Genomic DNA, 15,046 nt, shown 5'->3' on the forward strand with positions numbered 1-15,046 from the left:
AAACATTTAATTTACTGCGACAAATTAGGTCTACCCAATCCTACTCCTTTTTTAAGTCAAGTATATTTATATATTCAGGCTATGAAAATAGGGTGAATTTACGAAAAGGGGGTGGGTAGAACGTATTGTGCCCAAAAGAGAGAGAGAGAGAGAGAGAGAGAGAGAGAGAGAGATTTGAGTTTTAACGTAGCTTTAAAAAAATTCAGTCATATTGCTACGATGGCTGCAGTGAGGCAATTTATATCGATGTCTAGCACTGGGGTATCATGCCGCAGACATGTAGCATCATGTCCCGCCCTGTCGCATTATCCTGACACCAGGTCGACCAGTCTCAGCCTCTTAATGCTGAGCGCCTAGCGACGCAGCATTGTACTATTTTCATAAGTCTTTGGCATGACTCGGCTGAGGTTCCAACGCGCGACCTTCCGCATCCGAGGCGGACTCTCTAACCACTAGGCCACCGGAGCGATTACTGAATAGTGAGTTTAATCTTGTTAAATTCGATTCTGGAACAGTTTCGATATTTGAAGAAACATTTCTTTTCCTGCGCTAATACCGGATATATTTCATCCTGTGGTAGCAAACACGATATATTTTAACTGATGGGTTATCGTTTTGGGTACCACAGGATGAAATATATCCGGTATTGACGGAAGAAAAGAAATCATCATCTATGCATTGGAACATAAAAAAAATTTGTAAACAATATAGTTTTCTATATCAATGACAAGCATAAAACAATGATTATTATAATACTTCATGGATTTTACAACTTTTGAAATATGTGTGAACATATTGTAAGAAATGTAATGACCACAAGCAACAACAATGAAGAAAATACTTATATCAACTACTTGAAACTCTAAAGTACTCACCACTCCAAGCAATAATCAAACGTTATAAATAACCAACTAAAACTATAATTATATAAATATCTAGATCTGGAAGCATTTTCTTGGCAACTTTATTTCGTACAATGTTCATGCTTGTGAAAAGGTACTGTAATAGGGGACATTACATAGTTATATATAAATAAATACACTACATATGCTTGGAAAAATTAGACTGAGTAACCATACACTAACCATTAAATTGTATGTTTACTTATATTATTTAAAGGAAAAACATTTGCCATTTTTCTATTTTGCACCGCAAGTTACGCAGTACTACTCATCTATAAGCTTCTTCAATAATGTTATGTTCGGCACGTTCTGGAATGCCATCGCACAAACATGACGGATCCTAAGTCAAGGGAGATAAGCCAGTCGTAACTTTCGGCAAATTGAAGTCTCATTATAGACGAGTATTCTGTGGGAGAAATTGGTTCCCGAGATTTTTTTTATTTCGTATCTGATCTCTAAAGATGTTCAAACTAATTATTAAAATTGATCTCGAAATTTCTAAAATTGTCTGACATTTTATTGTGTATTTCTCCGAATAATATAAAACTCTACATTTTACGGTGGAACACAAATAAGAAGTTTGCTGTGTGAGGATTTTACATTTTATGAACCCCAAAAACGGAGAGACGGTTATTTTTACCAAAACTATGACGAATATGAGTCTCAAACTATACTAAATGGGATTAATCTAACTACGCACGATTTTCACATCAATTTTAAACGAACTAGCCTAAAAATAAGTAAAATTTCACATCAATCTCACCTTCAATAGCATAATCACTAAGGATGTCCTCTACATTAAAATTTTCGTCTCTCATAATCTCGTGTTTTAGCTCACCTACAACCAGTCGAGCGACCTATAAAATGAAAATATACATTTCACTGGTATATATATATATATATATATATATATATATATATATATATATATATATATATATATATATATATATATATATATATATATATATATATATATATATATATATATATATATATATATATATGTATATATATATATATATATATATATATATATAGACATACTCAGTGTCAAGACGAACTTAATAGTTTCAAAGTTGGTAGTGAGGAGGTGTTCACAAGATAACCGCGTTCATGTGGCGCGAGGTTGTAGTCTATTAATGTAATGAAAACAAAAGAGCGATGCCCATGCGCATTGTAGGCCAGCATCTAAGCTTGAATCCGGCTAACACAAAGGTGTTCCTCCCCCCCCCCCAGCAGAATACGCCACTCCCCCTTTAATACAACCGTAATTCTCACATTCATTACAGCAACGTAATTAACTTGAGAGAAGCATGAGATGAAGTATGTATGTCTCTTTAATAAAATTTACAATAAAGAGAAACTAATAGAAACTGTCTAGTGATACATAACAGTCGTAGCAATAGTGAAAAATGCTTGGAATTTGTTCCCGGAACTCATTATGTACACAAACGTTTGTAAATGAGTCATTTAAACCATGTTAAAGCACGGGTTATAATCATCAGAAGATACACACAGTTGAAGCTTAACGTTATTACATGAAGTAGTATAATCATTATAAACCTGAAAAGGAAGAATGGGAAGCAAATTCAATCCTATTTACCACCAGCTTTTTGAAGAGGGAATATGAAAAAGAAAACTCCATAAGAAAGTTACTAGTGTGAGATAAAAACTATTAAAAGGGACTGATATTTCTGAAGGATAAAGCCTTAAATTGCTGCCGTAAAAGGCGATTCAACATTTGCGTCAATGCCTGATTTTGTCCTGAAAAGGAAGTTGTAAATATGGAATAATCCTCTTTTTCGAAGCGTACTATGATGATACCTAGGAAGGGTTAAACATTTATCCCAGTCTTACTTAAACGTAAAAACATTGCCTTGATGGTTCCTAGGAGGAGTCACACATTTATCCCAGTAGTACTTAAACGTAAAAACATTGCCTTGATGGTTCCTAGGAGGAGTCACACATTTATCCCAGTAGTACTTAAACGTAAAAACATTGCCTTGAAATGAGGCATTGTATTTTCGAAAGATTATATAGAGTACGGCCTTGAAATTATTCCTTCTTAAATCAGTGTTATTGACTTTTATGAGGTAAATGGCATGAAAAGGCATTTTACAAAAATTGTTACAATACTAACCTCTTCTATGCAAGGAAAATACCGAGTCATTGCCAATGTTCCCATGAGATACTTGTTTAAAATCTTTCTTTGTCTCTTCCAGACCTCTCCGTTGCTTGATGTAGAAATAGAAAACATTGATATGATCAAATAATATATATCTGAAAATGATGTAGCATAACGTTTTGCACACTTCGGATATATGCAAGGCAAATGCTCATTTCGATTTAAGATATACTTTCTAAATATGTCTGAAGCAAGCATGGATTTCAAGGTAAAGAATAAAGCTATTAGGCTTTTGCGTTAAAGTTTAGTTCTTCCTAAAAATTATCACCTCAGTTAAAATGTAAACACTACAACCAATTTGGAAGTGGAATTTGTAGTGTTTGAGACGTTCATGAAATCTTTGGAGTGCGTGCATATGTTTATTTAAGGAAATAATTTTCAAAACTTTGCTCATTTGTCCAGTCTGTGTCAAACTGTATCTAAAGGATAATGCAGGAATGTGTGCATCAGTGTTTGGATTTATCTTTTTTCCCAAAAATTGATGCCTATGAAACAGGTTCACGTATGCACCGGTGTTTATTGAATTACAAGTATGTATAATTGCAAGTATCTGTAATTTTCCGTATATTGTCAATATACATATTGTTTTATTTATATCATACATTATTTTCTAACATAGTTTATGTTAACCCTCTGGGTTAATGACCTTTTAATTAATTCTTTAATTCAGTGGCTGGCATGTACAATAGGAAGGGTACATGTTTGTACTTTCTCCACTAATAAATCAAAGTTATTGCCAAGTTCACGTAAACAACTAATACGACCAAATTATGCCACAAATTAGTATCATGGAGGCCACCAAATCATCAAGTGATCCTGGGATATCATCTGTACGACAGAGAAAATATGAGCGCCCAAGTTGTTGATTGGCTTAACAATATAATGTTATGTATATTTGATTTAATTATATCTGATTTAATATACATTTATTTCAATGTAATTGTTTGTCAGCTTTAATTATTTTTATTTTTTATTACATGCTATCGCAATGTGAATTTATTTTCTAGAGATGAACTTTTTCAGAAAATAGTTTGACCTTGACTGTTTTTATAAACACTAGGTGTTGATCTTGATCCTGACCTTGATTCAAAATTTGTAGCAACCACGTAAACAAGTTCTATTTTTATTTTAAAATGATTGGTTGTTGTCGATGTCATGATGGGACTATGTGTTTAAGATGTAAACTATTTGTTTTTAATTTTTTTTTTATTTCTTAGAGTAACATGATTGGGTTTCGACAAAATCACACTGGGTGTACGTGACCTTTAACAAGTACCTGATTTATATACGTTTCTAGAACATGATCACTTGTTTACGTTTTAGGGACGATATAACCTCTGTTTTGGAGAGTTATTCTCAGTAAAAGCTGGGCTGCTACACTGGAAGTTGTATTTTGTGCTGTTTGGAGTTATTTCAAATTACTTGGAATGGAGTTATTTCAAATTACTTGAATTCAAAAGGATTATTTCTTTTTTCCTGGAAAATATATGTGCTTCTGTGAGATTCTTAATTAAAGACAGATCTTTCCTTAAAATGTATTCAGCTTTCCAAAACCGGAGTGAACATTTTGTTATTAGGACTACTAAAATGTTATTTTTGGATTATTTTTGGATTTGATTCTATAAAGCCGTAAGTTCATATTTTTTTTCAATTGTACATATTTTTACAGGGATATAAATTATTGTATCTTTTCAAAGCTTGTTGTTTTCACTCTTTCATACATACTGTTTATTCGAGCGTAAACACGTGACATCATAATAAAAATCAGCCCATGACTGTTCAAGATATTCGGTAATACAGAATAATTTAAATATCTCGAATCTTTTCTAGTAATTCAAAATTGTTGATTCGATGCGTACATAGTAGCTTTATAATGGACTTAAATACCAAGCGTTTCATTCTTCAGCTGTAGTTTAGCCCTGTAACAGTATTATGAGAGGAATTTTGATTTATTTATAATTTATTCATTGAAATTGCAGAGATGAAAACTATTTCTCCTAAACTGACACTAACAGTGTTTGCATGATTTTTAGACGCTAGCAAGGCATTTTATTGGGTTAATCACTGGACACTCTTTAAAAAGTTGATTGATATTAAAATACCTGTCCACATAGTTCATACTTTAGTATATATATATATATATATATATATATATATATATATATATATATATATATATATATATATATATACACGAATTAAATCGTAAGCTCGGTCAGTGTCACGTGGTTTACCACCAAATGCGTTGTTCCTTAACAATTGTAGTTTTGCTGATGATATGTCATTGATAAGTCCTTCTATCACGGGTTTAAGTAAATTATTAAAGATATGCGCACAATACGCATTTGAGAATGATATCATCTATAATACAAAATATTCAGTATGCATGGTCTTTCAGTCAACTTCTTTCAAATTACCATCTCCTCCCCCTGTACATCTTAACGGCAATGCTCTTACATGTGTCAACAGTTATACCTATTTGGGTCATACTTTGAAATCCAATCGGTCAGAAAATGAGGATATGATGAGACATTACCGATTTTTGTGTACTCGAACAAACATGCTTCTACGTAAATTTAAGAATTGTTCATTGAATATCAAAATTAGATTATTCAAATCTTATTGCTGCACTGTGTATTGTGCTCCTCTGTGGACAAACGTTAGTGAATGTATGAAAAGAAAACTTGTTATTGGTTATAATAATAGTCTTCGTTTTCTAATAGGTCTTCCTAGGTGGAACAGTGCCTCCAACATGTTTGTAAATTATAATGTATTCATTTTTGATGAAGTAATAAGAAAGTATGTTTTCTCAATGATGACAAGAATATCTAATAGTAAGAACTGTATATTGAAATCTCTTTGGAACTATGGCATTCATTTAAATTCTCACATTATTAGTATATGGAACAAATTCTCTTTAAATGTGCCATTTAATTTCATTCTTAACAATGCATGGCACAATTAATTGTTGTAGAGGGATATGTATACTTGTATGTATGATATATACGTTCTTTTATGTTTACAATGTTTTTACTTTATAATTATATTTTAATTTAGAGGTATGGACTTTTTTGTCTGAAATAAAGAATTCTTATCTTATCTTAGGAACCCATACAATACTGTAAGTTACTTTTCATTTTTTCACTATATATATATATATATACATATATATATATGTATATATATATATATATATATATATATATATATATATATATATATATATATATATATATATATATATATATATATATATATATATATATATATGGGTGGGTAGGTGGGTGGGAGGGTGTGATTATTTGGCTCTTCATGTATATGTGTAAATGCAATAATGAATTTGCCTGAAGACTGAAATGAGCTTTCATACAGTTCTGCAAGGGGTATTTGAAAAGTTTTAAATATGAGTGTGCTGTACGACAAAGTTCCTTATTAGTAAATAGTACGTCCACACAAATTACTCCCCCATGCACCGATACACACTTTCTCATTCTGATTATTCAGTTTTTAAATACCATTTTGTATTCACTTTTTGGTATGGTCATTCACTGGTAAACCGCAATTCCAACCCAATGGAAGATTTTCAAAACCGACTGCCTTTGGTAAAGGATTTTATCCAAATAGTCACTTGGAGCTAAATCAGGCCTGCAGGGATGATATGGCAAAGTGTACATGCTGTACACCTGCACTTGGTCTGCCACAACGACGGAATTATGATCCGGTGCATTGTCATGTATTAGATCGATTCCTCAGGTACCAGTGCACGGACGTGTGATTCGGCAGTGTTCCATAACGGTGGCAACACCTTATAGGCACGAACATGTCCAGTGTCACTAGTAGAGTGAGGCACATGCACCTGAACGACCGCTCTTTTGCATCGAAAAATAATGCGCATAAATCTCCACTGACAGCCTGACTACGTCGAGCGATTTGTGGCCTCTGCTTGTATTCTCCGAGCCAGACTTTATTCTCCTGAGTGAATCGGTTTATAAAAAATAAATCAATATTTCATCACCTGGGACAATTTCATTCAAATGACTATAGTCATCACCTGGGACAATCTCATTCAAATGACTATAGTCACTCTATTCATATTGAACCCGAGACAGAGTTTGATCTGACATCTTCTAACGCTGGACCTATATTGTACAAACCTTTCTGAGCTTCATTTGATTCCTCCCTATATTAAAACAGTTGACAAAATAAGGCTCAGGCTGATGGAAATATGTTCCACTGTGTTATCAGTATCTTCATCAATTGCATCTACTAAATCCTTAGGCTCAAATAAACAATAACAAAAGAAAAAGTGAAAACAACAATCCTTGAAAAATTTAACAACTGATTCATTTCCTGGGAAAATACTGTAAAAAGTGGAGAGAAAAAACAACACAAGAACTTACGGTTTTAAGAACCGAATCAAAAAATAATCCAAGAGTAATCCAGAATTAAATTTTTTAGAAGTCATAATAATGAAATGTTCTAATGAATTCAAGTTCGAGTCCCGACGAAGAATCCGAAATAGAAGGTGACGACGTATACTGTGGTCAATATAGTGCTGATATTTACAGTCCTTTGTGAAACAAAGAAAATAATATTCCGTTGTTTGAATTCCAAATAAAATTTAAATAAATGTCTTTGTCCAAGAATTCTGTATGAGCACTCAGATATTTCCAGGAATAAGAATTATCCTTTAGAATCAAAATAATTTGAATAAAAATTAAAGTGTAACTCCAACTGACACAACAGACATTTTCCAGTGTAAAGAAAAAGCCCAGATTGAGAGATATCTCTATATACAAAGATTATACAATAATTTGAAACGCGTAACAGATTCCCAGATGAGGGTCAACTTTCCAGAATCTTCGAGAAGTATTTACGTCTAAAAGCACCTAGCCCCATTATGACCTTGACAAAAACCAATCGTTTTACTCTAAGAATAAGATATAAAAAAAGTTGTTTACTTGTCTCAGTGATTTCTGAAATCAAGATCGGGGATTTGGTCAGCTGTAGGTGTTTACAACTGAAGAGTCAAGGTCAAACTATTTTCTGAAAAAAATATCGAGTTCCTAGTAAACAAAACTACATTATTTTGACATGTAATGAAATTAAAAACTAAAAAATTTAAACTTACAAACAATTAAATTAAATCAAATATAAATTAAATCAAATATACGTAAACGCACCCTTCACTGCAGACACTTCAAGCTCACTACACGCAGACAATGGTGTTCCAGAGCTGATGTCGTCTTCCATAAGCTCGCGACTATCTTTAACACGATGAACTCACCTTTAAATAGTAAGATATGACAGGATTACATCCGTAAACCTTATTCAATTCGGCCTTATATCAGTCGGAGATCGCAGTGTGTTCTTTGCTCGGTAGCAGAATTATTCTCCTTCTCAAAGATTTTTGCGTCGCCCTCATTTACCTATGTTATGTCTCTGCAAGTATCTGTCGTGCTGATGGTGCAACTATGGATTATTTTATTGAACATTATTGTGTCTATCGATTGGCGTTAAATATGTTTGCTGTTTTAAAGGAACAAAACGTAATAGCAAAATATTCATTACGTTTCTCAATACCCCATCGTAGGCATAGGTATATGTCTCCACTGTGTGTGTCCTTGTGTGTGGTTGTGTAAATTTGCCTGTATATGTGTATGTATGTAAATGTATATAAGTTGTTGTCAATACATAATTATATATCACCTGACTAGGACACCAAGAGGATAATCCCTTTCTTCCCTATACACACGGAGATGCTTGAAGTCAATATGGTGAGGACATCGACCCTCCGCCTTCATCAACAGGTGTACATCTCGCGTGTCGAACAGAAAGACAATTTTTTGACCCAGGGCTTTGAAAACATACATCCTTCCATTTTGCTCAAACTTCTGTGTCAAGATGTGGTGAGCTTTAGGTCCAAAAACCTGTATGAAATCCTTGATGCAACCTGTAATTTATTAAAGATAGTTCGATTGCTTTCAGAAGTTTTCATGATTTGCCTGATCGAAAATATCGAAACTCATTTTAGGATTGAACTTTATAATATATAATAACCTAATTATAAAGACAAAAATTGGCCTATGTTACAGTACAAGTAAATTATGTTATCACGCCTCTAAGTGACTGGAGAAAAAATGTGCTTACCTGTGAATTTGCTATGGAAGAATGATTGTTCCCTACAGTGCACACTGACTGCGTGATGGCTTCCCCTTCTACCGTGGATCCAGCGCCGTGTCGCATGATAGTCCACAGCAACTACGCTCGGTTGATGTTTCCTTGACTTTGGACCAATTGATCGTTTTCTGTGGACTGTATACGCAAAGCTGACCTTCCTGATTCTAATATATCTTCGTAAATTATTATGGAGATTGGTTACTATTGCAAGCACTCTGTCCGGTATGGTCTTGCAAAACCATATCTTCCCATCTGCATATTTTTTCCTAACCAGTGATATACTACTAGTAAATAACTGCTCACAATAACTTGATGACGAAATGCAAACTTTCTTCTGAATATGGTCTGTTTTATTTGGTAATTCGCTCACATTTTTATCTTGAAACTGCAAATTTAATGACTTCAGTATTTTCGAAGTCAAACATTTGTTTGCTGGCAGAACCTGTCTTGGCATTTTGTGGAATTCTGACACTAATGTGCCCTGTTCCATAGTAATGGAGCCATGTTGGTTTAGAATTTCATTTGCTTTTTCTTGCTTTAAATTATAATTGATATTAAAACGATTTTTATGTATTACATAGAGATTTTCATTATCTTGATATTTTCCCAAGCAAACTGATGCACGGGTTTTGCCCCAAATACATCGCGTTTTTATATATTTACTCTTGTCAAAATCTATGTACCTACATAAATATTTTATTTTCTTGCGAAACAATTTGGTCATATTGCTTGATTTAACAATGCCACGGAGTCTTCGTAGCCGATAATTCTTACTATTTTTCTTAATAAGATATTCCGAGTCAGTCCTCGCTGCGGTTAATGGCACATAGGTATCCCTGGAGATCTGAAGTTGAGCTCCTTCCATGAATTTCAAGGATGTTCCCATAAACTTCCCATCACAGTTATGACGATCCCTCCAATTGATAAAGAGCCACTTGAGGAGCAGGTATAAACTAATGCAGATAACGTTTGAAAAGCACAATATCAAAATAAATCCGATGTTGCAGTTGATGAAAATGTCATCCATGGTGGTCTGCGAAAAGAGCGAAAAATGTGTTCAGTGACAACCGTATCACAGAAAATATAGGAATTTCAAGTTACTGGTGCAAACGAAACTACTGGAAAATATCATCTGCGACTTTGTTTATCTTTCAGCGACGTTTTCTTCAGTATTTTTTAAATCTCTGCTCAACTCCAGAAATGGAATACACGTGGGTGGCCAGTTATTGTTCTTGTCTAACGTACCTGTTGTAAGTGGGGTATTGACCGTCTGTTGACCCTTGACTGGCAATGAAATTTAATCCTTTTGCCAAATGTTCTATGTCAATATGAATGTGAACTAATTGGATTTTTAATTACTTGTTGGACATATCCCTGTAAAATGTTTCAACAATTTGTTAATGTACTATTAAAATTTGTTTACTGCATTTGAATAATTCACAAACACTTTGATGGAATTACCAAACGTCTTTGTAATAACACAAAGACAAGATGTGATCGGATATTGCTCGAGCTTGACGTGTTATTTCATCGAAAAGGTTGAATAGCACTAGTTCTGTCCAGGACACTAGTTTGCCCAAAGAAAGCATAATGTTTCTGTTTTATTCAGGTTACTATCGTTATTGGATATTCCTGTTTTATGCGTTAGTCATTTATACAAATAATACAAAAATGAACAATCCGTCACACAGTGCATGTGCCCAAGTACATACTAATGAATCAACTCAAGTACGTTTTATAATGTATGTAGCTGCCCTATCGGTTTCAAACCGTTTCAGTTGTATCGACACTCAAGGTTAAGTAAATAGGTCGTACTGTCCAGCTAACCCTTTCTTTGGGTCAGTTGAGAGCCACAGGGACTAAGATTTCAGTCAATGATTGTTATGTACTCAGTAAACATACCTGTTGATTTCATTTCAACAACGGCACGGGCCATTACTTTACCTAAAGTCTGTGCAAATTAGTTTCTGCGTCTTTCGTTGTTTATTTCTTGATTTGTAAACTGATAAAAGTGACAATAATAAAGTCTGTTCAGGACGACAACAGACATCATCTGTATAAGGTTCCATCGTAATAAAATCTAAATTTAAGATGCTAATCAGATAGCAAACTTTAATCAGCAGTTAATGGTTTTTAAACGTTTTAATCAGCATTTAATAGTTTATTAAAGCTGCTATCGGTGGGTCGTTTCGCATGGAGTGAAGGTCCAATGGAAGCTATGTTGTCCACCCCAGCACATTTTTAAAGCTGGAAGGAATACATCATCATGTTATTTCACAGTTTCTGTTCAAAAGCCCGACGTCTACTGTACAACACCACTTCGGCAAAACAGACAGAGACATCAAACACAGACACTGCATACGGACGAGCAGGACACAACTAAAAACTTATCTACCCTCGAGGAAATATTATGAACTGTCAGAATTAGACCGAGGTGAAAAGTCACTGTATCAGGTCTTTGTTTGAATGTAAATAACTTTCATTTACTTACAAGAACTTTAAATGAAAGTACAATATATTTTTAAACATAAACGTAGAAATGAATTCTGTATTCTTAAAGCAAATAATCTACTTTCTACATATTGATTTCATGATATCAATGGTAGCCAATTATAACATCTAAATTCTATACATTTTTGGCAAAATAAATTATAATATCTAATATAATCTCCATCACGATGCAATACTGACACAAAATATCTTATATACGTAACTTTTAAAAAGCATAAGACGACAAAAGAATAGTTATTATGAAAATGTAATGATAAAACAACTTACCTAAATTGAATAATCTCATGCGTTTGAACAAAAGCCAGTGCACATGTTCGTGAAAAAACAAAACATCTAGTGATTAAAACAAGTCCGTGAATTAAACTTAAATATAATATGTAAATGTGGGTTGAATCGATACTTTAATTACGCATTAGCTTTAGTTTGTAATAAAAGATCCAAACAAGGGTGCATAATTAGAAATGTAGTGTTAGTGAGAGATCGGGTCACACTATTCACCTAAAATAGGTAATTTTACGTAGACCTTTCAAACTCAACTAATTTTAAGTCATTTTCATTCTGTACCACAATAACGTTGCTAACCTTATTTTATTGCTACAAAGTTCCAATATTGACCACTTACTTATCATTCATTGCAAGTTTTAGTTTGTTATTCCTAAACAGCTGGGCACGTGGGGCATAATGAGCAACTCATGGAGGTAAAGAGCGTAAACACAGCACGAAAGCTTAATTTAGACAAATTGCATTGAATAATATTTTGGTGACGATGTTACAACCATCGTAGTTAGACTCTAATTTAAGCAGTTTTTCATTAGCGTTTAACTTGAGTGCTTGTTCTCACATGTACTTTGATTTCAAGATTTTCCAATGGCATGGTCTATAGTATAGAGACATGCATGTTTTGCTGCGTGCAAACATCTGCCGGACGAAGAGGCAAACGTTTCAGCCCCAAGGATTCCCAGACTTTAACTAGGCCTTTGTGCAAACGTTTGCTCATAGAAAATCGTGTATGGTTGCTGTTGATACTTTTAAAATTGAGATACATAAAGTATAGATCAAATAATCACAACGAGGAATTTTAATGCAAAAGAAATATACATATATTCAAACAAACATGCAATCTGATGTTTGAAAGCGGGTTGACGTAACGATAGTTAAATTAAACCAGCTAATGCTGGCCTGATCATGCCATATTTGCACTGACTTTGATGTTATTTTGTTAAATATCACGTTAATGACGAATATTGTATATGGTTTACGTGACTAATTCATAAGAATACTCAGTATGCGAGTTACAATTAGAACTAGAAAATTCGGAATTTTAAGGACTCTTATCAATCTCTCTGTGTGTGTGTGATTTGGATTTTTGACGTAGCTTTAACAATTTTTCAGCCATATCGCTACGCTGTCTGCAGTGTGGCAGTTTATAATGATGTCTAGCACTCAGGCATAAAGCCGCAGACATGTAGTATGATGTCCCACCTAGTCACATTATCCTGACACCATGCTGATCAGTCCTAACAATAACCTCTTAATGCTGAGCGCCTAGCAAGGCAATTGTAAGTACCATTTTTATAAGTCTTTGCTATATGACTCGGCCGGGGTTCGAATCCGCGACTTTCCGCGTCCGAGGCGGATGCTCTAATCACTTGGCAACCGGAGCGGTCAATTAAATTAAAACAAGGAAAGAATTCCAAGTCGACATAAATTGGAATTTTGCCTCAGCAAGCATTCCGGTAAGTTATGAGTTTTATCACCCACCCCACCCCTGCCAGTAGGGTTAGGAAAAACATATCTCTCAAGGAGCCTTTAAAATGTTGTTTAATTCAACACAGCATACATAGGGTGGCCCCAAATTCTCTTAGCCAGACATGTTTAGACCCCATCCATCGCCTCTCCCGTTGGAATGGCCGATATTATACCACAGGCATGATGTGTGTCTAATGTTTCTTGCTTAATATTGCCTATACGTCGATTTTCCTGAAAGCCATCCAAAATACGTTTGGTGCTCCTAACGTAAGACCTCAGGCTACAATCGACAAAGACATATCGGATGATCGCTATAGCCTGGAAGGCAGCGACCACACGGTGGGAAGTGGCATTATTGTTTATTGCGAAAATCGGACATCTGATTGATGAGTCAAAAAACAAAGTTTCTTACCTTGTGGTAATTAACTTCCCTCTTGTGTGGTACTTGCTGTAACTTTCGAATAATTTCACGCTTGTTACACAACTGCTGAATTTGCAACCAATAAAAGTATTTAAAAGAGAGTGGTAAGCCCAACACGTTATATTCACCAAAGAATGTTTTACTCCTTGATTACACAACACACATTTGAGCCAAATAAAACTCAGAACAGCTAAACCATACTATATGACACGCACATTATGAACATCACTCACTAGCCTATGTGTGGCGTTGTAAGAATGTTTTTGTCCTTGCTAGTCACGCAAATATTAACTCCCGATTAAGTAGGGATAAAATGGAGATTTAAGACCCTCGAGCCCTGAATAGACCGGAGATACTAGATATTCTGTTAATTTAAATGCAAGTTAGCACTGCCACAGTATAACCGCTATTTATAATGTGTACTTGTCGCTTTCATAATGATGCCTTCGCACCTTTGACAATTTTGATTGCAGTAGCCATTTACTTGCTTAAATCTGGTATATACATATACAAGTCGGAACGAAAGTGTTAACGGCAATATTGATAGTTCACGGCCTACAACTGCAAACATGAAGGCCATATTGAATATTGATAGCGCTTGAGGCTGATGTGGTTCTTTCAAATACGATCAAACTGCATGCACAAAAAGAAGACCGCTTGGCGTCAGATTTTGCCGTTTTTGCATGGCAGTATCATTCGGTTAATGTGCGCTGGACGTAGGCCTCGAGTCCGAAGGCTTATGTTTCTGTTCTGTTATTTTTTTACGTTTATTATGCATTTCGAACAAGATTTTCATCATTTCCTGCATTGCTTATGCCTTTCCGATAACGATAGGCTCGTTTTCTGCCACTGCGTCGATTACAAACAAGGTGTATTCTGTATGTGTGATAGACCTTATTTCATTCATCGTTTTATCGAGATACGTTGTCTTAGACGTTTGCTTTGTTTTGGCAAAGACTAGGGTTTCATTGTGTTTTATGTCTTTCAGTGAGACACAATACAAACCAACATACAGCCCAAACATGTATTCTCAGTGGCAACCGCGATGGCGGCGACTGTAATGCGACAGAACATTTATTTTGCGAAGATCACACG

At 34.5% G+C, this 15,046-nt stretch overlaps 1 protein-coding gene across 1 annotated transcript in view; it reads right to left on the reverse strand.

Annotated features, from left to right (window-relative positions):
- LOC149795980 (cholesterol side-chain cleavage enzyme, mitochondrial-like) overlaps window positions 1–14,108 on the reverse strand; it is a 46,491-nt gene extending 32,383 nt beyond the window's left edge. The window contains exons 1-5 of the mRNA XM_089964159.1: window positions 13,943–14,108; window positions 9,241–10,303; window positions 8,800–9,043; window positions 3,046–3,139; window positions 1,666–1,759 (exon numbers count right to left, since the gene is read on the reverse strand). Of these exons, the coding sequence (XP_089820285.1) occupies window positions 1,666–1,759; window positions 3,046–3,139; window positions 8,800–9,043; window positions 9,241–10,297 (1,489 nt within the window). The 5' untranslated portion in view covers window positions 10,298–10,303; window positions 13,943–14,108. The remainder of the gene's footprint in view (window positions 1–1,665; window positions 1,760–3,045; window positions 3,140–8,799; window positions 9,044–9,240; window positions 10,304–13,942) is intronic.
- Window positions 14,109–15,046: the final 938 nt, after the last annotated feature.

This window comes from Sinohyriopsis cumingii, chromosome 7 (genome assembly GCF_028554795.1).
Source record: "Sinohyriopsis cumingii isolate HCF-2022 chromosome 7, ASM2855479v2, whole genome shotgun sequence".
Taxonomy (NCBI): domain Eukaryota; kingdom Metazoa; phylum Mollusca; class Bivalvia; order Unionida; family Unionidae; genus Sinohyriopsis; species Sinohyriopsis cumingii.